The sequence below is a fragment of the Trachurus japonicus genome, chromosome 15 (assembly GCF_045865225.1).
Source record: "Trachurus japonicus isolate A0001 chromosome 15, Traja_1.0".
In the NCBI taxonomy this organism is placed as follows: Eukaryota; Metazoa; Chordata; class Actinopteri; order Carangiformes; family Carangidae; genus Trachurus; species Trachurus japonicus.
Window position 1 is genome coordinate 20,201,854 of NC_140921.1, and position 27,102 is coordinate 20,228,955.

The 27,102-nt window shown below is 41.6% G+C and overlaps 1 protein-coding gene across 3 annotated transcripts; it reads left to right on the forward strand.

Moving 5' to 3' along the window:
* Window positions 1-920: 920 nt before the first annotated feature.
* Window positions 921-26,709, forward strand: psme4a (proteasome activator subunit 4a). 3 transcript variants are annotated; one of them, XM_085800340.1, is made up of 48 exons: window positions 921-1,604; window positions 2,804-2,944; window positions 3,172-3,288; window positions 4,527-4,583; window positions 6,106-6,150; window positions 7,411-7,560; window positions 8,683-8,746; window positions 8,832-8,906; window positions 9,326-9,448; window positions 9,542-9,634; window positions 10,534-10,799; window positions 10,955-11,141; window positions 11,242-11,331; window positions 11,439-11,503; window positions 11,842-11,992; window positions 12,093-12,191; window positions 12,293-12,362; window positions 12,483-12,550; window positions 12,642-12,857; window positions 14,555-14,712; window positions 14,853-14,948; window positions 15,756-15,811; window positions 15,924-15,980; window positions 16,147-16,202; window positions 16,496-16,594; window positions 16,722-16,784; window positions 16,876-16,971; window positions 17,137-17,268; window positions 17,384-17,593; window positions 18,727-18,863; window positions 19,185-19,238; window positions 19,345-19,474; window positions 19,576-19,657; window positions 19,764-19,917; window positions 20,052-20,121; window positions 20,210-20,335; window positions 20,421-20,573; window positions 20,683-20,787; window positions 21,340-21,431; window positions 21,518-21,649; window positions 21,751-21,959; window positions 22,095-22,180; window positions 22,301-22,429; window positions 22,994-23,149; window positions 24,835-24,997; window positions 25,089-25,222; window positions 25,323-25,463; window positions 25,617-26,709. In XM_085800340.1, exons 1-47 carry the CDS (start codon window positions 1,408-1,410, stop codon window positions 25,455-25,457), a joined length of 5,544 nt encoding a protein of 1,847 aa, XP_085656466.1. In that variant the 5' UTR covers window positions 921-1,407; the 3' UTR covers window positions 25,458-25,463; window positions 25,617-26,709. The 3 variants fall into 3 exon arrangements, with proteins under 3 accessions (XP_085656466.1, XP_085656465.1, XP_085656467.1); XM_085800339.1 differs by having other exon boundaries at window positions 25,323-26,709; XM_085800341.1 differs by lacking the exon at window positions 4,527-4,583.
* Window positions 26,710-27,102: the final 393 nt, after the last annotated feature.

The window sequence follows — 27,102 nt, forward strand, 5'->3', positions numbered from 1 at the left end:
TGGAGCGAGGTGACATTTCCTCGAAGCTAAAGTTTCAGGTGAACAAATGCTACAGGTTGCTAGGACACCGGTCAATTTCCGCTACGTTAGATTGTCTATACTAGAGCAAGATGTCACACTCAATTGAAGAAACAAACAAACAAACAAACAAACAAACAAACAAACAAACATAAAACTACGTGTCCCTACTCAATATAAACATTAGACATTTTGACAACTGTGCTCTTTTCAAAGTCTCTAAATATTGTTTTTTTTTCCTAATGTAAGAGGTGAATTTGGCCATTTTTGGTAGTCAACGATATGTGTGACCCGAATAGTACTTCAAAGTTCGGCCAGAGTGGGACTTCTTTCTATTTGATATATCCTACCTGCTTCTTGTACCTTACCTCTTCTAACCGCAGGGTGGCGGTCACTGTTCAGTATTGTCTATTATGTGTAGACAAGGGGAAGTCACCATCCACTGTTACCATATATGACCAGGGTAGGGTTAATCATATCCCCCACTCCAAAATGAATTATTTGGATGATAGATACATTATAGACTAAAACAAGTGTATCTTTCTATTTATCTACCGCATTTAACTACGTCTATGGTTAATAAAGGGAAAAGGGTTCGAGCTTCACAAAATAACCTCTGGTGTATGGTGCAGCTATATTTGGCCTCGTGGAAGAGCAAAATACAGGAGTAAAAAAGACACCTGAGGACACTTGTCCTAAGTGGATTTCAAGTCATCCTGTGAGAGTGGCCAAAGGATAAGCATTTATAAAAAGCATGAATGAGGGTGAGAGGAGGAGGAGGAGGGGTGTTGGGAAATGTAGTGTTGTTCGCATCATAAGCCGACGGACATGACGTCTATGTTGTGTAGCTGGGTGTCGTCGTCCTCTACTGTCTGCTGTGCTGTGCCGTAGTTGGACGAGCCAGTCGACGTTGATACTTCATGGGATGTGACCGTGATTTCGTAGTAGAGAGCTAACTTTAGCTAGACCGTTAGCCCGATTGCCAGGTCCGTAGGATAACGTTAGCCGCAGAAAGAGAGGAGTACGAGCACCAACCAGCGCGGTCTCTTGTCTGGACAAACCCGTGTCTCTCGGTAGCCTGTGTACACTTGAGATGAAACTGATAATGTCGCCATTTTCCGGCAAATGGAGCTAACTTAACTTAATCTAGGCGACTAGCTAGCTTGTTATCAACTTGGGAATTTCATAACTTAGTCAGTGAAGTGTGCGGGCCATAACAACCTTAGACTTCACCAGACAGGGTCGGTAAGCTAGCTGGGAAGTCGCTAGCCCTCACATTAGCCGGGTAGCATAACAACGTGCACCCGGGAAACCCAGCGAAGTTGAACAGTGAATTTTTTTTCTTTTTCTTTGCTAGCACAGTGAAGCTAGCCGGTAGGAATTGTTAATATGAAAGAGGCTCAGTCCGACACATTGGGTTTTGTTCCTCAAAAAGACATCGTTTACAACAAACTTCTGCCGTACGCGGACAGACTCGACGAAGAGTCCAGTGAAATTTTGAGCAAAATAAAAGGAAATTTGGCCCGAGCTGTTCAGCTTAGAGAGATATGGCCCGGGGTGCTGTTCTGGACGAGGAAACTTTCCACGTAAGTAACACTAATCTCTGACATCCTAACGCAACAGTAACAGTTGTTGATCACCGGGGTAATGTTTTCAACCTTGAGCCCTTTGAAAGGACGTAAACAAACTTATGCGTAATGTCATAATGTGGAGTGCACGCCGTCATTTCGCCTTGTGTAACGTTACTTTTTTTATGTTGGTTGTTGGGTAACACTGAAGGCTGTCTGTCCAGGTTGTACCTGTTCACACCGGCCAGTGCCTCTGTGATAATGAATGTTTTGAAAGCCTCTGAAACCCATTACTGCCTGGGATGTTTTCATGGTTTATTAAGGCTTAGTTAGTTATTTATGGCCACAAACTACAAACCACCCTGTGTGTCTGATTAGTGACGGTATAGGTTTAATATTTGGGGCAAGTGTCAAATACACAACGTGACCCTGGCAGTGCAGCATTAATAAGTCAGTGTCATTATTTTTTTTCCCACGTGTGTTCTGGCTTTGACATTTCCAGGGAGTCAGGAGGTAACTCATGAGATAGCCTACCTCAAAATCAATTTTAATCTTTTAGGAAAATATGAGTTTTTCATTTAAGCCCAGTTTGTGTTATAGGTACACAGTGTTTCATACAGTTTTAGTGTTTGTTATCAGGTAATATTTAACTCCCAAGCAGCGAAAACATGTTATACTCGTTCATTTGAAATAATAACAACAATCAGTAGTAGCACTGTGCCCCCTTTAACATTTATTAATTAATGAGGCTGATTGCTCCAGCAAATATGACAGTGGATTACTTAGATTGCTGTTTCATTTTGTTGCACTTGGTTGCTGGGCAGTCTTTAATCCGTTTCAGTCCCTACTGCTGGCGCATTGGCCTGTCCAAGAGTGAGTCATTGCCGGCTCAGAGAGATGGAAAGTTTACTGTGGGGTTGACCCAGATTCTGTTCACTGGTATTTTGGCATTTTAATGGTGATACAGACATTTCATAATGATTAATTTCACATCTCTTAATCAAGCCTTGACAACTTTGCTTGTGCTATTATCAAAACAATTGCCTGTGCTCCCACTCTCTTAAGTTTTGTCTGAGTCTGTAATGAAATTAATTATGGTATCCATGAGAGAACATAAGCACCTAAAGTTATGTTGTTCACACATCTCCTAGGGGCTTTGATAACTTATCATGCGTGTTGAGAACCAAACAATTAGCTCTAATGTGTTTCTTTTTTAGGTACATGAGACTGTATGGGCGGAAGTTCAGCAAAGAAGACCATGTGCTCTTCATCAAATTGCTCTATGAGCTAGTAACGATCCCCGGACTGGAGATCAGCATGATGCAGGGCCTTGCTCGGCTTCTTATCAACCTCCTCAAGTAAGAATGGGCCTCATCTGTTTCCCGCTACTGTTTGTACACAAGATAAACATGCAAGTCAGAGAGATATTTTGAGTGCTTACTTCCCCAAGATTGTCTCCAAGTTGGATTGTTTAAAAACATACCGCAAATCCACCACTGATGATAAATTGTGAGAGCTTATGGATGTGAGCTAAAATTTCTCTGTGTTTATTCTCATCTATTTCTATGTCTGATTCATCCAACAGGAAAAGGGAACTACTGTCAAGGGACGACCTTGAGTTGCCGTGGAGACCACTGTACGAGCTGCATGACAGGATTCTGTTTTCAAAGACGGAGCATCTGGGCCTCAACTGGTTTCCCAAGTATGCCTCTGTTCTTCATAGCTGCTGTTCATACTGTCAGTATGCTTGATCATAGGAATTAGGATATGCTTTTGATATATCCAGTGAGGAGGGCATTCTGGGTACATTAAAATTAATTTGGAAGTTTTCCATAGATTAGATAACATTTAGTGGCCACATTTTGTGATGAAAGTGTTAACATTTTTTTTTAACACTGTATTTTTCAACACTTAGATTAACCATCAAGCTCTAGAAAGATCTATGAAGTGTGCTCACATATAATATTCTTCTTTTCCTGCAAATTCAATTCCTTAGGTTGTGATGGTGGTATATGTAATTGCACAGTGAAAACAGAACTAATCAAACAACAGAATTCCCGTTCTTGGAGAAGCGAAAGTTGATTATATGTAATGTAAGGGTAAAATCATTGAAAATAAGGTATCATAGTGGGTAAAATGTATTCATGGAATTGAGTGTAACCAAGGATTCCCACCTTATTGTGCTTACACTACTGACCAAAACGTTGCTGTTAATTCCCTAACTGTCCAGACAGATCATGGTGTAACACACAAAGGCCCAAACACATTAACTCTGCAGAGCTGCCTTTTAATTTAAAACAAAAAACAAGCTTTACATTGGTTAATTTGGTAATTTAATATACTATACTTTGCTTCACTCCAATGAACTTAGAACAGAATATTGTAGCTACTATAGATCAATATATTTACACATCAAGGTAAATAATTAACAGGCAGAATTTCTTTCTTTTTCGCTTTCAGCTGCTCTTGGGTTATGGGTTTCGGGTCTCTCTTGTATTAATGGGCCAGTTGTTGGAGAACAAGTGGAACATGTTTCCTGACACATACCCTTCATAACTGCACTTCTTGAATGGAGCAGTGTCAGCTATGACCTTTACGCTTGGGAGCGAGTTGAATGTTGGTTTACTCGATGCAACACTCTTGGAAACTTTCTGTGAGGGTCTTAGCAAGCAGTGCGAGGTGCTCTTTTATGGTGCTATGGGAACATTGTATATTAATCACACAAATGCCTTGCTAGCAGCACATCACTTTCATGTTACAGCTGATGACAGCAACCTGCTTTGGCTGATTGCCAGCTCACCTCTGTCAAAACTATACTAATACTCAAAACATGATAAAAAAAATTGTACAAGTTGATGCAAAGTATGTTCATTTTTTTGATTGGCACTTTGTCACGTGCTGAATGTGTTCTTTTATGCCTTTGTCTCCTTTCACATTCAGTTCTCCACGGCCTCGTTCATCCACTAAACTCATAATGCTAAAATTGGTTCAGAGGTGGTAAGGACAATACTTCTCTTTGTGTTTTACTTTGAATTCATCGTTTGAGGCACTTACTTGTTTTTTTTGTTTTGTTTTGTTTTGTTTTTACATTGCATGTCAAAACAAAAACTGGACACCCCATATACAGCTTATGACGGAAGAAAAATCACGACTTATTCAATCAATGTTAACATTTCACTCATATCGGAGACTGTCGCACTGCAGCTAACAGATTTATTTTTACCCTTCTTCTATCCACCAGAGAGTGATAATAGGCAGTGTTTATTTTTTTCTAGGGTTCCTTCTAATCATAACGGCCGTATTAGCAGATGATGCAGTTTAGGATATTTAAGATGCATTATGTAACGTTTATTGCTCCACGAGCTTAGTGGTGGCATTGGTATGTGCATAAATGCTCTCTCAACAATTATCTATATTTTGGCCCATATTCAAGGAAGTTGCTTTTACATATCCATCCTCTTAGCTTGCTTTGAAGTTAGACATCCCTGCTTTTACAGTACAGCATTTTGAGGAGTCATGGAAGAGTGCAACCTCTTGCCACGTTTTCTCCCCCTCCTGGTATGTGTCGAGGTCAACGTGAGGGTTCACTTCAACTCAGATACAAAGGTCATACAGTGTAGTCTGGGGTTTCTTCTCCCCGAGTGTCTGAGCACTTTGTAACGGGACACTCGGTTTCGCTAGTTCCGTTGTTGCTAGACCTGCAGTGCATGAGTTTGACCCTGGTCTGTGGCCTGTGTGTTGTGGGCTTACAGTGCTATAAACAGAGAGATAAAACCATACAGTACATTTTCAGTTTGAGCTGCTGCAGAGTGCATCACCCATAATTCAACTGTTGTCACAGTGCTCCACGTGGAGTATGTGAGCTACAAAAAGACTTGAATGATACGGAGATAAAAAACCAGTTGGTGAGTGGGACTTGCAGGGCTTTTACAACAAGGCATGGCTTGAGTTTGCATGTGAGCAGATAGGTGGGATTGTGGGCGGGGAAGCTCAAAAGCTGTGGTTATATCGGTCCTGAGCTTTCAACACTCTTATGTGACCACACTCCTGTGTTTGCAGTCTATAAATGAATATAATCATGTAAGGAGTTTGTGAGGTGTAAGACATTTTATTATAAGAAGTAAATCCAGCCTGTTATAAAGTATCATAGACGGGACTTTAAGATTATAAATTATTATGAATGAACAGTCAGTTTGATTGTGAACATATTAAATCTGTATGTTAACTCGAGGCTAGCCAGGAAGATCACCCACTATTGACAGCAATCACTTTGTTTATTTTCAGTAAGGCGATCATAGTCTGTTAATGAAATTCTATTACAATTTCCTCACTTCACCAACCTTTCAGTTTTCCTCTGTCACTGTACACCAGCCAGGTGTCTAATGAAGGCGTTTCTGTCTGCATGCAATCCAAGTCAAGTTGCACTGGCGTGAAGATTGTTTAACTGTCACTCTAACATCAGTATCGCAGTTTTTGGACGTATTAATGACATTTTATTCTTTCTTGTATTTTATTTCAGCTCTGTGGAAAGTGTGTTGAAAACACTTATCAAAAGCTGTAGACCGTAAGTACACCTTGATAATATTGTATGCAAATACACCACCCTGTCTTATCTTTGAATTTAGATTCCTGGAAGGTTCAGTTCATGCATTTCCAGGTCAAGTTGTGTTAGTCACACAGTTTATTTATTTGTATAAATATTGCCCATCCCGACTTGACAGGATATTAAGTAACACAAATGTGCATATATGGGAAAATTACAGTTATGCAAAGCCGAACTGATATGAAAGAAAACACTCTGTGTAAATGCTGAATGCTGCCGTTGAAAAAGAAACCTATCGAGGCCAGCGTTAGGCGCCACTAGGGTGCCTTTTCACTCCCTAGCTTTGTTGTCACCCGCAGGTGCCCAATTGTGCTCACTCTAGTGGTTCGTTTGCAGATATCTTATGTGAGCAGTAGGACTCTTCCCTCACTTTGCACTTAGGCAGATAATCCTATTACCTCATCTAATTCGGTCTTGTGTGAGAGTTTCCTGTTACTGTGAGAAGGGAGAGTGATTTGTGGTCAGGTGCTGAGACACCGTGGATCAGCAGTGAAGCAGAGGGAAGAAGCCTTGGTTGGAAGTAACAGGTTTTTTTTTTACGCCTCTAGTGGATGGGGAATTGCTGAGGTGGCTAGGTGACCTGAAATACCCTGCAGGGTTTACACAAGCACATAATGAACCGTGAAAATCCCCCCGTGGGACAATGAGCCCAGTGGAACCACAGGATTTACCCTAACAGCTAAAAATGTGCCAGGTGTAGGACTTGTAATCTCCCGTTTTTTGGAACATTGCGCTCTTGGCATCGAAAATTTCATTAGATGCTTGTTTGTGTGTATTCCCGTCTTCTGTTTGTAATGTGAACATAACACAAACATGTGGATGGTCACGAGGAGTGGAAACTCAAACACGCACTAGATGATTCACGGTTGCCTGCTGTTGCTTTAAATGTGTTACAGAAGGTCTCATTATATATTAATGTAAATGTAACGTTTTGCAACGTGATGTAATGTTTTTCATTAAGTCTCACGGTAACATCAGGTCATGAGTCTCCAGGTGCCTGATCAGGTCGTTCAGGTGTGTGTGTGTGTGATTTGTAAAGGACCTAAGAGGCTTGTCCATCTTGCCAACATCCTCTAAGCTGCTCTGCTGGTGGTTCAAATTCTGCTAGTGTCAATATATATCCACTCACGAGCTGGTGAATGATATAAATAGCATTCTTCTCGTAACCTCCCATCAGCTTCATTTTACACACTAATAGCGATTCTCTCTCTGTTCATATAGATACTTTTCAGAGTCTGGCACTCAGGAGATGCTGGATGAGTGGAGACCACTCCTCTGTCCCTTTGATGTCACCATGCAAAGGGCAATCAGCTACTTTGAACTCTTCCTCCCCACTACTCTGCCTCCGGAGCTTCATCACAAGGGGTTCAAGTAAGACACTTTTTCATCCTGTCCTGTGTCTGGGTGTCATCAAAGCTATCCATCCAGTCTGCAGGTAGTTCAGTAAGTTAGCCTTGAGATCCAGTAAAATACAGCTTGGCTTTGAAAATGACAACAGATAAATGTGTATAGAAAGGCTCAGGGTCCTGGAGGTCATGGTCACCTTGTCTGCTAGGATGGAATCAGTGCCAGCAGTGCCAATATGCAGTGGCGTGCTGCTGCATACCATAGTGAGACATCACAATGAGTGCTCTGAAAAAGAACCAAGACTCATTTTACTATGTTTTCCCTCACCGGTTAGATTAAAAACACTCTGTTAGTGATTTCAGTATTTTTGTTTCCGCTTGTAAAATATCCTTTTTTTTTTCATTTGAATATTGTCTGGCATTCCCTTCCTCCCACACTATTAAATAGTTGTGTAGAGATGGGATGAGTTCGGCCTCTTAATTCTGGCAGAGCATCCTCTAAATGTCACCGCCTACCTAATGTCTTAGCAATGATGCAGACTGTTGACCAGATGCATACCTTCACAGCCACTGTCTACTTTTTAGAGCGTACACTCTCATCCTGGAAACAAAGCAAGTGATTGCTCTTAAGATTTTTCCCTGACGGAGCCCCTTCGGGATGAGAGTCAGTTGTCTGCAGGAATGCTGCGTCCACACTGCGCAGCACTTAGAAGTTAGCATAGACATGAATTACTTAGAAATGTTTGTAGCATTGTGCATGGGCTGGAAAATGGAAGAGGACGACTCTTAATTTTAGGGGTGTATATAGTAATTTCCTAATCATTTCCTCTGACAAAATATTTACACTTGATTGATGTATGCTTGCCCATAGACATACTGAACATTTTTAGCCTGTTCATCTTACTCACTGTCCACTGAACTTTAAATTCGAATCACTAAAAAACACTAAAATCTCAAGTAATCAACTAATTGCATCATTTTCCTTTAATTAACACTAATTTACATAATTATTTGGTGCTATTAGGAAATGATACTGAATTATGGACATGCAAAGGAAAATGTTGCTCTAACTTGTTAAACACAGATGTACCTAATAAGGTAGTCAGTCAAGAAACTACTCTCAGTAATTGAAGTGTTGTGTTGACAGGTTGTGGTTTGAAGAAATGATCAGCTTATGGGTGTCTGTGCAAAATCTTCCAAGCTGGGAGGTGGTGAGTAGATTCATTCATTAAGAAAACGCTTGAATATACAGTGAAACATGTTTCCTGTGTAACATGTTGTCCTCCATCTTTGCAGCATTTGGTCAGTCTCTTTGCTCGCTTGGCTAATGACAACATTGGCTACATCGATTGGGACCCCTATATCCCTAAGGTTTGTTGCCCTCTTTTTCTGAACATCCCATTCCCAGTGCCTGCTACACAGTAAAGTTGTTTTGAGGTTGGTGGCACATGGCCTCGTGTGTTGCCTAACCTTTGTGATTTTGGCTGGCGGTGTTTATTTCATGGCCATGGCTGCTTGTCAGAGAAACAAACTATCAGATTTCCTGCTTGATCTTGCAGCCACAGTCACAAATAGGGAAGTGACTTGCATCATGTTTGTGCTTCAACCCACTGACTGTTTATGCCTTTTGACAACACCAGATATAGGTCATAATAAACCCCACTGACCTGTAAACACCCACATGCTGTAGTTTTTTGATCAGTTTTTATGACCGACTGACTTCACATCATAATAATTAAGTGTTAAGACATATAACGTATATAACTTTGTTTTGTTTTTTCACATTTCAGATCTTCACAAGGATTCTGAGGAGCTTGAATCTCCCTGTGGGGACCAGTCAGATGATTGTACCAAGATATGTCACCAATGCCTATGACATCAGCCATGTGGTTCTTTGGGTCTCATCTCTCCTGGTCAGTTCTTTTTTTTTTTTCAGTACATTTTTAGAAACAACTGCAGTTGTTGAAAAACTTTTCTTCAATTTACTCTGGTTGTATTGTGTTCAGGGAGGACCCAGCAAGCAAACTCAAGCACAACTCAGTGGCCTTTTCAACAGCATCACATCCTTCTTCCATCCATCAAACCATGGCCGCTGGTTGGTGAGTCACTTTTTACTTAAGGTGGACGACGAGTCAAATGCAGACTGCCTGGAGTACAAGTTTAGAAAAACCTTTGTGTGTGAGAATGATCATAACTATAATCTAAGGGAAGCATGAGTCACCATAGCTTTCAGTGCATCACTCATCCAGAATGTTCTAGGTATAATTCCAACCCCATGTTAACGTGGCTTAACAGGGCACATGGCAGCAGCGCTCACAGTGACAGAGGTCGGAGTCCCTCGTCATCAATTTTCTAGGAAGCTTCCTGAATCTCGGGGGCTGTCGGGGCTTGACGTGGCTATCTAGTTCAGATATAACGGGAAGCCATGTGAGTTAGGCGGCTGTAATGCTATTAAATGTCACTGGGAGCAGAGCCACATGCCTTTCTGTTTTGAGGAACCCCCTGTACTAGATTTGAAGAACCACAGGCGGCGAACTGTCCTCATACACAAACCTTTATTTTTGGCAAGAGGGGATGAGTTTGTGTGTATTCTAGGCTGTCGCTTGGAAACACGTGAGAGGTTCATCCCTCATGGTGTGGCTTTATGACATGTAAACAGTGTTTGGCAATGCACTAAGAGTAAACAAAAATGTTCCCAGGAGTCAGGTTATGATATATTGTGAGTAGCCAAGAAAAAAAAGTTCCTCTTTGGACAGTCAAATGAAATTACAACATGCAAACGTGATCCCATCCCATCCCTTCACGTACAAGACAACTACCGGTGAACAAAGTGTTCTGTTCACAGTGAATCGGTTTGTCTTTGTACGTCCGTTATGCCATTCATGTCTCCATATGCTCTGTGTGACACCCTCTGCTTCTCCAGAGGCGCACTGTACCACCTGTGTGTCATCCCCTTTGTCACGTATCAGTCTTTCTGTCCCTCTGTCCTCACGTGCAGATGAAGCTCATGAAGCTGCTCCAGCGTCTCCCGGCCAGCGTGGTGCGGCGGCTGCACAGAGAGCGCTACAGGAAGCCCACGTGGTTGACACCCATACCAGACAGTCACAAGCTCACAGAGGAGGACATCACAGAATTCGTCCAGAGTATGATGCAGCCCGTCCTACTGGCCATGTTCAGCAAGACGGGCAGTCTGGACGCAGCCCAGGCCCTGCAGAACCTGGCTCTGATGAGGCCCGAGCTGGTCATTCCCCCTGTGCTGGAGAAGTAAGTTTGCACCGAACCAGAGAATCTCCTTCGTAAATGTTCTGCTTCTTAAGAATTTGGAGCGCTGTTGCTGGTTTTTCCGCTTTAGATAAGAGACAAGGCCACATTTTGAATTGAACACAAAGGGCTGATTGTGTTTTTCTCCTCTACCATAGAACATACCCTGCTCTGGAGACTCTGACTGAGCCCCACCAGCTGACGGCCACTCTGAGCTGCATGATTGGTGTGGCACGGAGCTTAGTGTCAGGTGGGCAGCGCTTTCCTGAGGGGCCCACTCACATGCTGCCCCTGCTTATGAGGGCCCTGCCAGGCGTCGACCCAAATGACTTCAGCAAGTGCATGGTATGCTCCACTGTTACCATTGTACTGTATTTCTCTTGGCCCTACCATAGTTAAATAATATGAATTGGACGTACTGTAAACATTATCCCTCTTCCTACAGATCACATTCCAGTTCATTGCTACATTTGTGACTCTCGTGCCTTTGGTGGACTGTTCGTCTGCCCTACATGAAAGAACTGACTTGACAGAGGTGAACCGCTGTTTTTTTTCCCCTCCCCTCTTCACAGTTGAATGCAATGTGATCCTTTATCATCTTCGCACATGGAGCTTTCATATTGTTTTTGTTACAACTTTCAGGTGGAAAGAGAGATGTGCTCTGCCTCGGCTGAGTTTGAAGACTTTGTGCTTCAGTTCATGGACAGGTGCGTGGAGTTTCGATTAAAAACACTGCATCAAAAGAGTCAGTCACTCATCAGCAGCAGTCTAAGGGATTAACACACATATATATTGGCTAAAACAAAATTTATTTGAGGTTTTATTAATATGAAGATCTGTGTTCACATCCTGTAGTTATGGTTAATGGCAGAGGAAGCCGATAACAGTGTGATTAAAAAAACAAAACAACAACCGGAAGAAAACTCTGTCACACATTGTCTGCAAAGGTTCTCAGTTATTCAGATCACACACAGTATTTGTTGGAGGTGGAGTGATAAAATCTGAACATTTTAACTGATGTGTTTCACTTCTTTAATCTACACAGATGCTTTGCCCTGATAGACAGCAGCACCCTGGAGCAAACTCGAGAGGAAACAGAAACGGAGAAGATGACTCACCTGGAGAGTTTGGTCGAGCTCGGCCTTTCCTCCACCTTCAGCACCATCCTCACACAGTGTTCGTTGGACATCTTCAAGGTTGAGACCAGCACTTGTCTCAGAATGCAATATTTTCATATTCTCTCATTTGTAAATATCTCTAGACTTACGAGAACATCTGTCACGTTTTTTTCAACAGGTGGCTCTAGTAAAGGTGTTCAACTTTGCGACCACCAACATCTTTGAGACACGTGTTTCGGGGAGAATGGTGGCTGACATGTGTAGAGCTGCATCAAAGGTCAGTTTTGTCCACTCTGACTCTTAATCAAGGCTCAAAGAGTTAACCCGTTGTAGCTTGTTAGTTTACTATCTTCATCTCTGCTGTGCTTCTCATTTCAGTGTCACCCTGCAGAGTCACTCAAGATGTTTGTGCCACACTGCTGCAATGCCATAAACCATATAGCTGTCAGTAAGTGCTCACCGCAAAGGAATAAGCGGCTCTAAAAGAGGAGATGATTGAACGCATGACATGTCTTTTCTTCCATGTGTCTTTGTCATTTGCTGACAGACTTTATTTCCCCCCTAACAGATGAGGAAGTGTTGAATGAGGAGGAACTCGACAAGGAGTTGTTGTGGAATCTCCAGCTGCTCTCCGAGGTGATTTAAACCTAACCCCTAACCTGCAGTCTCCTTTGTTTACCATCACAGCTGACCTATAACACAGTGCCTCTGTCCATTTGCACTTCAGGTGAGTCGAGTGGACGGTGACAAGATCCTGCCCTATCGTTCTGACCTGGTCCAGATCTTGCAGTTGACACTGCGCCTCAAGTGTAAGCAGGGCTACATGCTAGCCTGCAACCTGCTCCACCACATCCTCCGTTCTACTGCCCTCATCTACCCCACAGAATACTGCAGTGTGCCAGGAGGCTTCCACAAACCAATCAGTGACTACCTGCCCATCAAGGTACTACTCATACTCTATGTATATTTCACTCACTTTTAGGGGTGTACCGAATCCTGATTTGGGCGTTTCTGCAGAATACTGAATCAGCTGTTTTAAGATTTGTCCGAATCAAATCCCGAATCCTACTCCCATCATCGGCCCATACAGTAAACACAGATTATAAATGCAGTAAACAGTTCTAGTTTTATTCTAACTGTAAAAACTAATGGGCAATAACTTTCGCCATTATTTTGCATTATGCTCACACTCAGAGAAAATCACAGAACATTTAAGCTTCAAGTCATTCAGGATACAGGCTGTCATATTTTTTCTCATTAAAAACAACAAATTAAATGACAAAGTTAAATTATTTCCACAGAGCAGAGAAAATGTAATGTCTGTATTATTATTATTATTATCTATCGGTATTATTGTATGTTACTTATGCCATGTTAACATGTTAATGTTAAACTAACCGAGCAAGCGCTCTGTTTGTTGGTTTTAAACTACTGCGATAGCAATACTAATTTCTGTTAGTCCATCTATGATGTTTTCCATTATAGCATCAAGCTAGCAGACTTAATATTTAATTTGTGATAATGACAGTTAAACTGGCTGTGCTAAGTGTGCTTTGAACTTTGTCGTTCAGGGAGGGCAGAATATCGATCGTAAACCTTCATGTAACTGTTGGCGGTGTCATTATGTCGATGTGCGTAGTGCAAGCCTAAGGATCGGCAGAAACTGAACCCCATCAAAAGGCCCAAAATTGGGCCGAATCTGTAACGGAGTCCTGGATTTAGTACATCCCTAATCACCTCAAACAAAGTTCTGCTGTTTTCCTTATGGGAGAATGTCCCACATGACTGTTCAGGTGCATTAATGCTCACACACTTTGCGACCAAAAGTCCACTCCTTGAGAGATTTGTTTTGAAACAAAGAGGCACTTAGAATTACAGCAATCGCAAACATTCGCCACTGACAGTCAGATGACTGTGTCAGATGACTTACTGTGGCATTCCCTGTGACCTGGTTTGATTAATTGCCGGCCTCTCTTTAGACAGTTACGGTAGTCATTGAAGACAGTCTGTACTTTGATCCCATTGTCTCCTCGGTTGAGGCATGTGGGTAGTGGTTCACTTGGCAGGATGACCGTCTGCCGCACCATGAGAAGAGACTTTCATTTGTGGTTGCCAGCCGTATTGCAGGCCTGAGGGAGTGTACTATGGGTTGCGTCAGTGAAGTGATCTGTAATTGGTGTCATAAATGCATATTGATACCTTCTCAATGCAGTGATAAACTGTCTCACAACTCAATTATTTTTCTTTAGCCTCTAAACACGCAAAGACAGACACAGTTTTGTAAAACATAATGTACTCAAGTGACTTTTATCTATTATCACAATGAATAATATATAATATTGAGTGCTCTCCGCTAAGAGCAGGGAATGTTTTCTTTCATGCTTTGTTTTAGCAGCAATAGTCAAAGTGCTGAGTCTGACTTCTGTCTGATTGTTTAGATTGTTTAGACTGAAGTTTCAGTGGCAGATTAAGTTCCTCTTGAGTGATCTTCCACACATATAAATGTTCTCAAACCAGATGAAACAACTAATGAGTCATGAAACTCATGAAACAATTACGTTATTTTTATTAGGTCTGATTAGTATAACCTGGTGTCTGTGCTAAATTAAGTAACATGCTCACTGGTTTTAACCCATACAGGATTGGGGTCGACCTGGGGACCTGTGGAATTTGGACATTCGGTGGCATGTGCCCAGTGTTGAGGAGACGTCCTTTGCTTTTTATTTGCTGGATCTGATCCTCCAGCCAGAACTTCAGCGCCTTCAGAGATTTGCACAGGGAGAACAGGACATGATCAGGTAAGGAGCAATGACTCTAAGAGCCTCTCTCTGCTCCTTTTAGGATATACATTTTAATCTCTACTGATGTCACCAGCTGTGTTTTGTCCATTTTTGGCTCGGTGTAGATGTCACAAGGTTGTTGGTTTTGTGTTTTCCAGAGATGATGTCCTACAAAGCTTGAGCATCGTTCAGCACTGCCTCCTTGGTGCTGGGAGTCTGATGCCTCCACTGAAAGGACAGCCCATCCCTGAACTGTGAGCACCTCGCTTGACTAACCTCTGTCCTGACCAAGTTAACCAGAGAGTAACCTTGGGTTAAAGGTTCCATATTATACTGTTTTTCAACCACTTCACATATATCCAAGTGGTCCAACCACATTGTATTTGGACTGTATTGTCCCAAATCAATCTGCGGTTCTAAATCACAGCAATGCACTCGCCATGCTTGTTTATCGTTCCGGTAAAATCTCAGTAGGCGGAGCTCACCTTCTTATAGACTAGCCCAGGGGGCAGTACCAAGGCAGACTGAGAGGTGGAGCTAGCTGCTCTTGATGTCAAGAACAGCTGCAATTCCAACTGGCCCGTTTGGGCAGACGATCTCAAAAAAGTGAAGCAATCAATTAAGGGAGCAGACAGACTTTTTTCCACCTCTAGGCATCATAGAAAGGCCACGGGAACACATATAACCGCTACAAAACCAGTAGAAAGTGGATTTTGCATAATATGGGCCCTTTAACAAAAAACAGTTAGAGTTCTTCTATGATAGAAAAGTAGCTTCAGTTGAATCAACATGAATCAAAGACCCTCTAGATTTTCACATTTGGACTGATGATAGAAAAGACACATCAATCCTTGCATTGTTTTCACTTGTCTGAGCTTTCTGTCATTTTATCATTTAGTCAGAGAAATGTCTACTGAATATCATAGTAACATTTTAAATACATCCAACAACTGAGAAGCTATTTTAGGCACTTGATATGGAACAGGAGTTTTGCACTTCCAAAATGTTTGTTTTCAAATGTTCAGTCATTAAGTTGCCGTTGAACCTGCTTTCTCCCCCAGGGTCCGTAGTATGGTGAATCTAGACGAGACCACCCTCTACACAGGAATGGAGTACGGTACGTTGCCTTTTCAGAGCTGTAGGGTGACAACAATTTGACTCACGACAGATGTCAACTGTAGGGTTCGTTGGAGTATAATCTTCCACTGTCATATTATTTCCAACTGCAGATCGGACCAGAGAAAACTACAGAGATGCTATCTGTGGTGTAATGAGACAGCTGCTGCGTAAGTGTTCACTCGGTTACACACCGTTTTAAGCTTGTGATCTCCCTTTTATCCACCGCCACATCCCCCAAAGCAAGCTCTAGTCACAGACGGCTTAACAGTCAAGCTCACAGTATACTGAAGGTTTTCTGACCTGCCATCTGAGCTCCCTTTCCTCTTCTTTCAGATTACATCCTGGAGCACTCCGAGGATGACACCAAGTCTCTCTTCTCCATCATCAAGGTGGGCAGGCTATAATAGAATAGCCAGTTTACTTTTCAGTCTTAATGCAGCATTGTTTATGTTAAAAAAAAACAGAACAATCATCAGGGTTCAGGAAAATTTGTTCTGTTACACATGCTGTAAACAAAACATGCACTCACAACATATCTTTTGGAAAACCACTGTGGACATTCAGTGTGTACATGCTGTATAGACTTATCCAAAGTGTCAAAACACAGCCTATTGCCAATACATGATAGATTGATCCTATCCCCCTGCACTAATCAATATTTTTGTCTGTGATAACCTTTCAGATCATCAGCGACCTGTTGCACTTCAAAGGGTCTCACAAACACGAGTTCGACTCCCGCTGGAAAAGCTTCAACCTTGTGAAGAAATCAATGGAAAACAGAGTGAGAACTGTTGCACTCGATTTTCTTTCTTTACATTTGTCCCATGACTCTACAGTGATATTGCCTCTTATGTTTGAAGTGACTGGCAACTAAAAGTATACATTGCCTTGTCGTTGTTTTTTTACAGCTTCACGGCAGAAAGCAACACATCAGAGCTCTGCTAATAGACAGAGTCATGCTCCAGCATGAAGTAAGCCACGTTTAGAGAAAATATGTTTTTTGGGTGTCATTTTATTGCATGTACTGCTTTTTTAAAACTCTGGATCTGTTTGTGTTATCAGCTGCGAAAGCTGACAGTGGAAGGATGTCAGTACAGGAGCATTCACCAGGAGCTGATGAAGGATCTGTTGAGGGTTTCCACAAGCACCTACAGTCAAGTGAGTTCTACAGGACATCCAACATTGATGCATTGATCACCTGTTATCAATTAGTGGTTAATCTTTCCCATTTATTAGCCTTCTCTGTTTTTTTTTACCCTGTCACAAAAAGAAGTTGTTACACACCATAAATCAAAAAGAGTAACCCTAATATTCCTTCTCCAGGTACGCAGCAGAGCTCAAAATGTGTTGTTCACTGCACTGGGAACCTACAACTTCTGCTGCAGAGATCTGATCCCCCATGTGCTGGGCTTTCTCAACCCAGACAACAGCAGTGTCACGCAGCAGCAGTTCAAAGTAAGACCGTACCCCAGCTCTCCATTATAACAACTCTCAAAAACAATATTAACCTTTACATATTCGGGAGTTTATACGTACAATTTTCTGACATCCCATCTCTGTGTGTCTTCAGGGTGCCTTGTACTGTCTTCTGGGGAATCACAGCGGGGTGTGCCTGGCCAATCTGCACGACTGGGAGTGCATCGCTCTGACGTGGCCCGCCATCGTGCGCTCTGGCCTCAGCTCAGCCATGTCTCTGGAGAAGCCCTCCATCGTGCGGCTGTTTGATGACCTTGCAGACAAAATCCATCGCCAGTATGAGACCATCGGCATGGACTTCTCGGTAGGAACAACACTAAAAACACCTACATATTGTCTTTCTTTCTTAGAAAAAGAAGTCAAACAACAGTGCCCTGAAATTAATTTGATGCAAGGTTTCAGTGAGTGTATAATCTATAACAAAGTGTACTTTATGATTTCCATTTGTTTTGGTTTGAAAACATGAGCTGAAATTGTATTGATTCCACATTAATCCAACACAAATTAAATGTATTTATATTCTAGTATAAACACACCATTTGCTGTAGATTAAATTTTAATATCACTCAGTTTCTCTGCTGTTCAATTCACTCAACAAAAGCTCACTGTTGCTATCAGAATTTTCTTTTTCTTTACCGTGGTGTAGCAAAAGGTATGACTGAAAATAATCATACAGACCTCACTCTCTGGATTGTCACACATGTATATTAAATCTAGTGGAAAAACTAGTTACAAAACGGTTCAGACAAATGTTTTTCCCCCATCCTCTGTGCTCTCAGCCTGGGGCTTCACTCCAACATAACCATGCAAGGAAAAGCAAATATTTGTTCAGTCTCCCTCTCTCTTCTCCCCTGTCGGCTCTCCTGGCATTGACATGGTTCTCAGGTGGCCCAATCCTATACAGGAGTGAATAAACCCCTGCCCCTGACTCTTACTCGCTCTCTCACATACACATACACACAGACAATAGACCTGCCTGTCAGTCAGACAGGATAAAGTCAACAACACATCCAGTCTTTGTGGTCACTTGAGACACATGTGGAGATGCACTTTTAATGCCTGGTGTAAACTAACACCTGTGACTACTGTACACCCTTTGATTGGACACTTGTCAGTGCCAGGAACCAGTCAGGGCCTCGGGTTGAATTTATTTACCAAAACACAGTGTAATAATAACAGCGACACATACCAGTTTGCACAGTGGTTAGCAGCTCACCCCACTGTTTCCGTGTGTATGTGCACTCTTAATTACACTCGATGACATCACTTTTTACAGTTATGATATCCTCAGTCCGAAGGAAAGGACAGACTTGACTAGTAGTGGAGGGAGTTCTTTGGCTGCTGTCGGAGAGTTTACCCACATTTTAAAATGCTGCTTATACTGCTCATTTGGGTGGAAAATGGTTAATGTTTTATCTTGTGCTTTTATCATTTTAGATCCCTGCTGAGTGCTGTGCTGTAGCCAAACAACTGATGATCACTGGAAATCCCTTTCCTGCGGACCCAGTCCCTTCAGAGGAAGAAGTAGCAGAGGGTGTAAAGAGGCAGGAGCTCAAGAATTCAGAGTCTGTTGAGTAAGTTCACACCAGCAACAAGAGGAAGTCTCATTAGCATACCAAAGACCTTGCTGATCACTTGAATATTGCTTCTTCCTCTTTGAGCAACCAGAATGATGACTTGAGTTGCAATGAATTAACGCGGAATTTACGTTTACCTTCATAGTCTTTTTGCCCTCCTAGAATAAACTACTGATAAACATTAAAATATTGACACATAGCACATCTGTTAAGATGTTATGTTGACTCTGCATACAAGCTTAATGTGACCGAGACAGGTTTGGTTATATAACAGACAACAAGACGTGCAAATGCTAATAATGCGCTACATTTTTGTAGGAAATACAAACACCTCATTGGTGATCTGCTGGACTGCCTCAGCAACAGGAACATGTAAGTTCATTTAATATTCACATCTACAAAATATGTTCATGTGTGTGTGTATTATTTTTGTTATTTTATATTATCTTCTAAGCAGCTGCTTTGTTTAACATTCCAGGCCTTGGAAGTTTGAACACATTTCCATTGGTTTCATGTCTCTGCTGCTGAGAGACGACCACCAACTCCCACCACCTGCTGTCATGTTCTTCGTCAAAAGCCTCAACCATGACTCCCTCTATGTCCGCAAGGTGTGCCATACACATAATATTACATGTAGTAGTAATGCTGTGATTCTTAAAGACTGCCCTTCCAATGTTTCCTGCCTGAAATGTCTTATTTTCTCCATTAGGTGGCAATATCAGCCGTAGCAGGAATCATGAAACAGATAAAGAGACCACATAAGAAAGTCCCTGTCAGCCCCAATGAGCTTTGTAAGTATCACAAGGATTTGTGTGTGTAGTGTTTTAGCATTTCATTTCATTTAAAGTTTAGTTTCTTAAAGTCATCTGAAAAAATATTTTCACATATGTTTGCTAGGTGGAGTGAAGCAGATGAGCAATGTTGTAGCAGGGGACCGTCCAGACAACCTCTGGCTCCAGTATAACAGCAGCAGCCTGCCACGCACACAGCAGGACTGGGACCAGTGTGTGTTTGTGGAAAAGACTCACTGGGGATACTACAGCTGGCCAAAGTTAGCATTTTATAATCATTGTATTTCTCAGCTTTGTCTCATTCTGTCTTATTGATTGTCTTAATTCATCAGTTTCTCTTGATAATATCATATTTCACTTTTTTCTTCACCATTAACTCATTTTTGTTATTTAGGAAACTGATGATGTATGCACCATTGGAGGAGCAACCCAAGCAGGACTTGTCCAGAGATGACATGACGGAGGTTTGTCCATTACAAATCATGCACACATGCTCCAGAAAGTAATGATAGCTGTATCCAGTTGAATTAATTCTCGTGTTTGTCCTAACAGCGGGAGCAGATCATCTTCGACCATTTCTCAGACCCGGTATTCATCAACCAGTTCATTGAGTTTCTCTCCCTCGAGGACCGTAAAGGCAAGGACAAGTTCAGTCCTCGCAGGTTTTGTTTGTTCAAGGTGAGATAATTTAGGGAATATAATCAATTTATGGAAAAAAAATAAATAAAACCGGTTTAAACAAATTCCCCTTTTTCTATTTCAGGGATTGTTCCGCAATTTCAGCGATGCCTTTCTACCAGTGCTGCAGCCACACATGGAGCGCCTAGTGGCAGACTCCCACGAGAGCAAGCAGCGTTGTGTTGCGGAGATCATGTCTGGCCTGATCAGAGGCTGCAAGCACTGGAGCTACTCAAAGGTATGGATTTGAAACTCTGTAAAGTGGCAACTACTACTACTCCTTTCTTCTGAAGGTGCTTTTTCAACATTTGTGGCACCACATTACCTTATACACTTCTGCTTTACAGGTTGAAAGCCTCTGGGAGGTGCTGTGTCCACTGCTCCGCACTGCCTTGTCAAACATCACAATAGAAACTTACGCTGACTGGGGCACCTGCATCGCCACAGCCTGTGTAAGCCTTTTGTCCTATTACACTCATTGTGTCTTTATCTCTCCATTTCCCTACATATATGTCTCTTGTCTAGGGATGCACATGATTAACCGTTAGCCAATAACAAGAACTTTAACCGATTAATACTATATAATATATCGGGTTTTTTTTTTTTTAGCTCCTTATGTCGTCAATTCATAGGGGCGTGTCGACACGGGTACTGTAGACTTCATGTGCCTTCAGTCATATTTTGCAGCAAAAAGTTGCACAGGAGGACTAACAGTATGTGCCAGTTATGCAGCGCAGTCCCCGTGAAGGAAGGTCAGACAATAAATGTAGCCTACACGGATATAGATGTGCATCACCTGTAACAACAGCGCTGGAAAGAAGAAGCGTTTTATAACAGCAAAAAAAAAAGCAGTCGATTGCCCCTGTGAGCGTTTTAATCTTATCGTTTAACGGTTAATAATCAGTTAACAAGTGTTGGTTATCGGTCAGAAAAATAATTCAAAACACGCATCCCTACTCTTGTCCTTTCTTCTATCTGACTCTGTCGTTGCTGAATTTTTACAGGAGAGCAGAGACCCACGCAAGCTTTACTGGCTGTTTGAGCTGCTAATGGAGTCCCCGGTCAATGGAGAAGGAGGCTCCTTTGTCGATGCCTGGTGAGTAGAAATGTTGCCGCCCAAAGCAGACGTTAAGGTGGCTGACTTAAGTCTGATTTTTCTCCTTTTTTTCTCCCCCGTTTCAGTCGTCTATATGTGCTACAGGGAGGCCTTGCTCAGCAGGAGTGGCGTGTGCCAGAGCTCCTCCACAGGTTGCTACAGTACCTGGAGCCCAAACTCACACAGGTCTACAAGAATGTACGGGAAAGAATTGGCAGGTGAGCTCCTCTTTTTTTAGACTGTGAATGCATCATTTGCTATTGAGTATTAACCCTCAGTTTTTATGTATCTCATCTTATCTTTTCTAATTCTCTTCCAGTGTGCTCACTTATATCTTCATGATTGATGTCAACTTGCCATACACCCAGCCAACCACCTCCCCGCGCATCTCAGACTTCACAGAGAGGATTTTGTTGCAGTTGAAGCCTCTAATGGAGGGTGATGAGGAGATCCAGAACCACGTTATTGAAGAGAATGAGGTGGGAGAGCAGGATGAGAGGACGCAAGCCATCAAGCTATTCAAAACAGGTAGGTGGTGATGTCACTGTTAACTTTGAACTCAGCTGTCCCACTGAAAACTGGTCATTATGGGAATGATTGAAAGAGGCAATGTTTGCAGAAAAATAATTTATTTTTGTTTATCACATTTTCATACATTTACAGTGCTAAAGTGGCTGATAGCAAGTGCTGGTCGCTCCTTCTCCACTGCTGTATCCGATCAGCTACGGCTGCTTCCCCTGCTGTTCAAGGTGAAACCTTCAGCTTTGCCAGTTACCAACTTTCATTTTCTCCTCCTAATGTATACACAGTTTAAATTGATGCCAGCGCACCCATTAACCTATCTCTGTCTGGCTGCTAACCTATCTCAGATTGCTCCAGTTGAAAATGATGACAGTTACGATGAACTGAAGAGGGACGCAAAAACCTGCCTGTCACTGATGTCTCAGGGACTCCTCTATACAGAACAAATCCCCATGGTCCTCAGTGCCCTGCAGGAGGTGAGTCATTGGCAACTGCGGCTGTTATTCAACGTCTCACCTGCATCACCCATGACTGGGCTTTTTACTGATTCTCACATATAACTAAAAAAAACACCAACAGTTCAAAGGAATCGACAGCTGAATCAATTCTGCCTTGCTGACTATTGCTTCTTGAATTATTATGACACAATACATTGTGTCATTATCTATATCCTCTGTCCCAGAGCGTGCAGCTCCATGTGAAACATGTGAGCATATGTAACAGTAGTCTGGATGATTTGGGTACATCTTGTGGTGCACAACTGGTAGCAGTATGATATCAAATTACATTTTATATGAAGATGAAAAGAAATAAAATTATGATTTACAAAGTTAATTAACTAATGATTGGAAAGATCCAAGCAGTGGATTGATGTGACACACATACTAAGAATGAGTGCTTGGCCTTTGTGCTCCTGTGTTTATATGGTATAAATGTTCCAAATGAGTTGGTGTACTCATGGGCACGGTCTGTTCCTCTTGTGAAACAAATGCTCAGAGTCTATTATTGATGTGGGATGGGTCTGTTATTGTGTGCTGCAGATTGCTGGCAGCAGTTCCTGGCATGCACGCTACACTGTGCTCACATACCTCCAGATCATGGTTTTTTACAACCTGTTCACCTTCATGAGTGACCAGAAGGCAGTGAACGACGTGCGGGCACTTGTGATACGACTGCTGGAGGACGAGCAGCTGGAGGTAAAGGCAAACAAGCATTCACAGCAGTGTAAGATGAAGAGCATTAATAATGCAGTGCCAATAGCTGAAACATGTAATCAGCAAGTGGAACATTGTTAGAAGATGAACAAACATATGGCACCCTGATTATATAATCATCGCCAAGCTACTGGCCAATACGTGCTTGTTTATGCTAGCAGGCACTCGCACTGTCTTCTAGCTTCACTGTAGTGATTCAGCACTCTCCTCCTGGCTCTCCACTACCCCCACCACCACCACCCCACCAGTCCTCTAGCTGTTGCTATGGAAACCACAGGCTGCAGTAATCTGTTGCTATGGAGATAATGTTCAGATTGAAAGAGGATGAGGGAGAGGGATAGAGTAGAGACAAAGGAGAAGTGGGGGATGGATGGAAATAGCCATTTTTGTTTGGTCTCTTGAATTAACCTAAACCTGATTTGTAAGTCTTGGCTATATGACACTTGGATTCTTCTTTTCAGAATCATATTTATCACCAAAACACATTTTATGCATGTAATGGCTACTCTCTATTATAACTAAGTAACATGGTGCACAAAACACCAACTTCAACTCATGGGGAATGTTTCTTTTCAGAAAAACTAAACATGATCTCAAACTGATTTTCCCTAATTGTCATTTAATCTGCTACTCAAAGATTTGTATGATTCTGTTAAAAAAATTAGCTTTTCTTGCTCAAAATTGAGAATTCTTTGAAAATGGAGCCTTCAGATATGATCATTTTAGATTGCATTATAGAAAAGCTTTCCCACTAACATGTCCACCCCAGTCCCCAGCTGGTTGCTATTTCCATCCAGCTAGCCAGTGTACATACTAGATGAACACCCTACGTGATGACATTGTTGCTGTGGTATGTCTTATGTATGTCTTACAGTGCAGCCAGAGGTTGGGGGCTTGTTGGTTCGAACGGATAATAGAAAAAGATTGGGTGAACTGTTATAATGTATTGTGAAAAATAATGTGGAAAAAATAACTTTTTCAAGATAAGAAGCAGTAAATTATATGGCCTTTTTTCCACATTAAATGGTAATACCATGTACAAAGGAATAATAACAATACCCAAAATCAATCGAAAAAAATAATAAAGCAAAGTAAAATACACAAGCTCCCTGAATCTATATTAAGACTGAATATTATTATTATTAAAGAAACATATGAGGTTTGTCTCCTACAAAATCTACTTTCATGGATGGATGCCATCATATATGGACAGTAAACTACCGGAGAGGAAAATAAATTATGCAGCCCAAAAAATGATTGTCACTCAGAAAACCTTACCCCCTTCGAGGACTCCTGAACAACATGATTCTTCAAGTGTATATCAGCCTTACCCCCTAATTTTTATGTTGTCAAAAAGTGGCACTTTACATTCAGAGTGTATGGAATTATAGTGTATCATAAAATCCTTTTGAAGTATCCCGTTAAAGGCACAGTCCTCAAAATGCAAGGATAAAGTGGCACTCCAATCATCTGTGAGCAATGTCAGTGTAGGTTTTTCAATTACTTTCCTGTTCCTGTTAGGATTTATCATGTTTAGTACTGTCAGATAGTTATGAAATACTAAGCTTTTTAATCTGTTGGACTTGCATGTTTGTTGTAATTGATTCTGCAAAATCATGACACAGCACTTTAACTCAACATCTCCACCTGTTGCATTTACTTTCTAGGTACGAGAAATGGCCGCCACAACACTCAGTGGCTTCCTTCAATGCAATTTCCTGTCCATGGACGCACCCATGCAGGCACATTTTGAGGCGCTCTGCAAGACATCCTTGCCTAAGAAGAGGAAGCGGGAGCTCGGCTCTGTAGTGGACACTATACCCTCCGCTGGTAAGGAACCACTCAAGAATATGTGACAATACATCCAGCGTTAACTGTTCTCTCTCATTTTAATGAAATCCCTCCTGTTGTGCTTTTGTAGACCTTGTGCGGCGCCACGCTGGTGTCCTCGGGTTGAGCGCTTGTATTCTCTCAAGCCCCTATGATGTGCCCACCTGGATGCCCCAGCTGTTGATGGACCTGAGTGCTCACCTCAATGACACACAACCCATTGAAGTATGTGTAATCACCCACTAATGACCTTATATTGATGCAGAGAGATGTGTAAGAAATGAAAAAAATAGCCTGTTCTAACTTGTTGTTTGTGGCCTCCTAGATGACTGTGAAGAAAACTCTGTCAAACTTCAGACGGACTCACCATGACAACTGGCAGCAACATAAACAGCAGTTTACAGATGACCAGCTGCTCGTCCTGACTGACCTGCTGGTCTCCCCCTGTTACTATGCCTAAAACCTGGTAAATGATATTCTCACAGACAAAACTATTACTGAATGTGTTCACAAGCACATCGGAAAGACATTCAACATTAATTTAATTCATCACTGAAGCTGATGAAGGAATAATTTTAGAGGGATAAGATTATGTTTGTTTGTGTTTCACTTGTATCAGTTTGGGGCGACCCCAAACTGTACAGACACCAGCCTGCATTGGGGAGAAGACTCCAGTTCTTGACTGAAAGACAGCATCACCCTGGGGATGAGTGCAACACAAAGCAACTGAGATGTGGCACACAGGATTGAAAAGTTGTGTATTTATGTCTTTAGCTCATTTACATTTCTACTATACTTAATATTTAAGGATCAATCATAGCAGGGATGGATGACCTGCAGTTTGTAACATTACTGTACAGTTTTTTTTTCTTCTCCTTTTTTTTGAGTTTGTTTGTGTGCATGTGCACAGGATGTATGTGTGTGTGCGCGTTTATGGGATGCTTGAAGACATCTACTGGTGTCCCACACATTTCTCAGGATTATATCCCAAGAATCAACTCTGAGCCAACACGATGTCCAGTGTAGGACATAGTCTTTACCATCTTCCAGTAGTGAAGTGAAAGCCACAGAGAAATGACTATTGAAGAATGGTCTCTTTAGATTAGACCTAAACCTGCAACACACAATGTTTGTGTGGCTGTTTGATCTATCTATGAATATATGCATCATGCATGTATATATCATGGTATAGCAAATATGCACAAACATATTTATTTATTTATTTGACTTTTTTTGAAGTGCTAACCTTTTTTTCAGAAGTATTTCTGAGATTAAGTAGATGACTGAATTTTTAGCAATGGAGCATACGATATTCTCACTTACTATTGCAAAGAAAGGGAGAGGACAAGCTCCCCGCTGCTGTGCTGTGTGATGCATTTGCTGTGAGGACCTGAGCACAGTTTGTTCACCATTTCACGTGTCTGGGTGCAAGAAAAATAACCAAACTGCCTGTCCGTAATGTTGACCTCCCTCTACACTATCACTATCACAATCATTTACCTTTTTCTAAAACCCAGTGAGATGAATCATTTACCTTTGTTTGCTTATGTTTTCCCCTGATGACTTGAAATTGGTCAAAGCATTGAAGCATTTAGTACCTCACTTATGTATAGTGTAGTGCCAAAACTGCAGTGATTTTTTTCTTTCTTTCTTTTTTAGATGTATTGTTTGCTTATTGACTGATGATAATAAATTGTTTCTAACAAAATAAATACATTCTATGTTTTTCTTTCCCCCTCAATGTTATAAATGTCATATTAGACTAACACAGGCCACCTAAAATTTAAATTTAGCCTTAATTTTTTTTTCTTCCCATTTTAAAAAATGCATTATTGTAACTGTTACAAACAAAATTAGCATGTTTTTAGTTTGTTTTGTGAGTTTATTATGCTTAACAGTGGCTCTCAGCTGCTATAAAATTGATGAAAATCTTGTATTTTTCCCAAATCATGTGGCAGCTTCTTGTTTAAATGACTTGAATATTTCCTAAACCTGTTAGCCAGAGTTTCACAATCTGATGCTTGTCCTGCTTTAAACCTCATTCTACATTGTGACTAATGTCCTTTTTTTTCTTTTCTTTTTTTGCTGTTATAGTTAGAATTCAA

Excerpts from the sequence above, each read along its gene's own strand:
- psme4a (XM_085800339.1), top strand. The coding sequence starts at position 1,408 with ATGAAAGAGGCTCAGTCCGACACATTGGGTTTTGTTCCTCAAAAAGAC. Across the intron at positions 17,269-17,383 it reads TCACGCAGCAGCAGTTCAAA|GGTGCCTTGTACTGTCTTCT; the intron begins GTAAGACCGTAC and ends GTGTGTCTTCAG. Across the intron at positions 21,960-22,094 it reads CATCAAGCTATTCAAAACAG|TGCTAAAGTGGCTGATAGCA; the intron begins GTAGGTGGTGAT and ends ATACATTTACAG.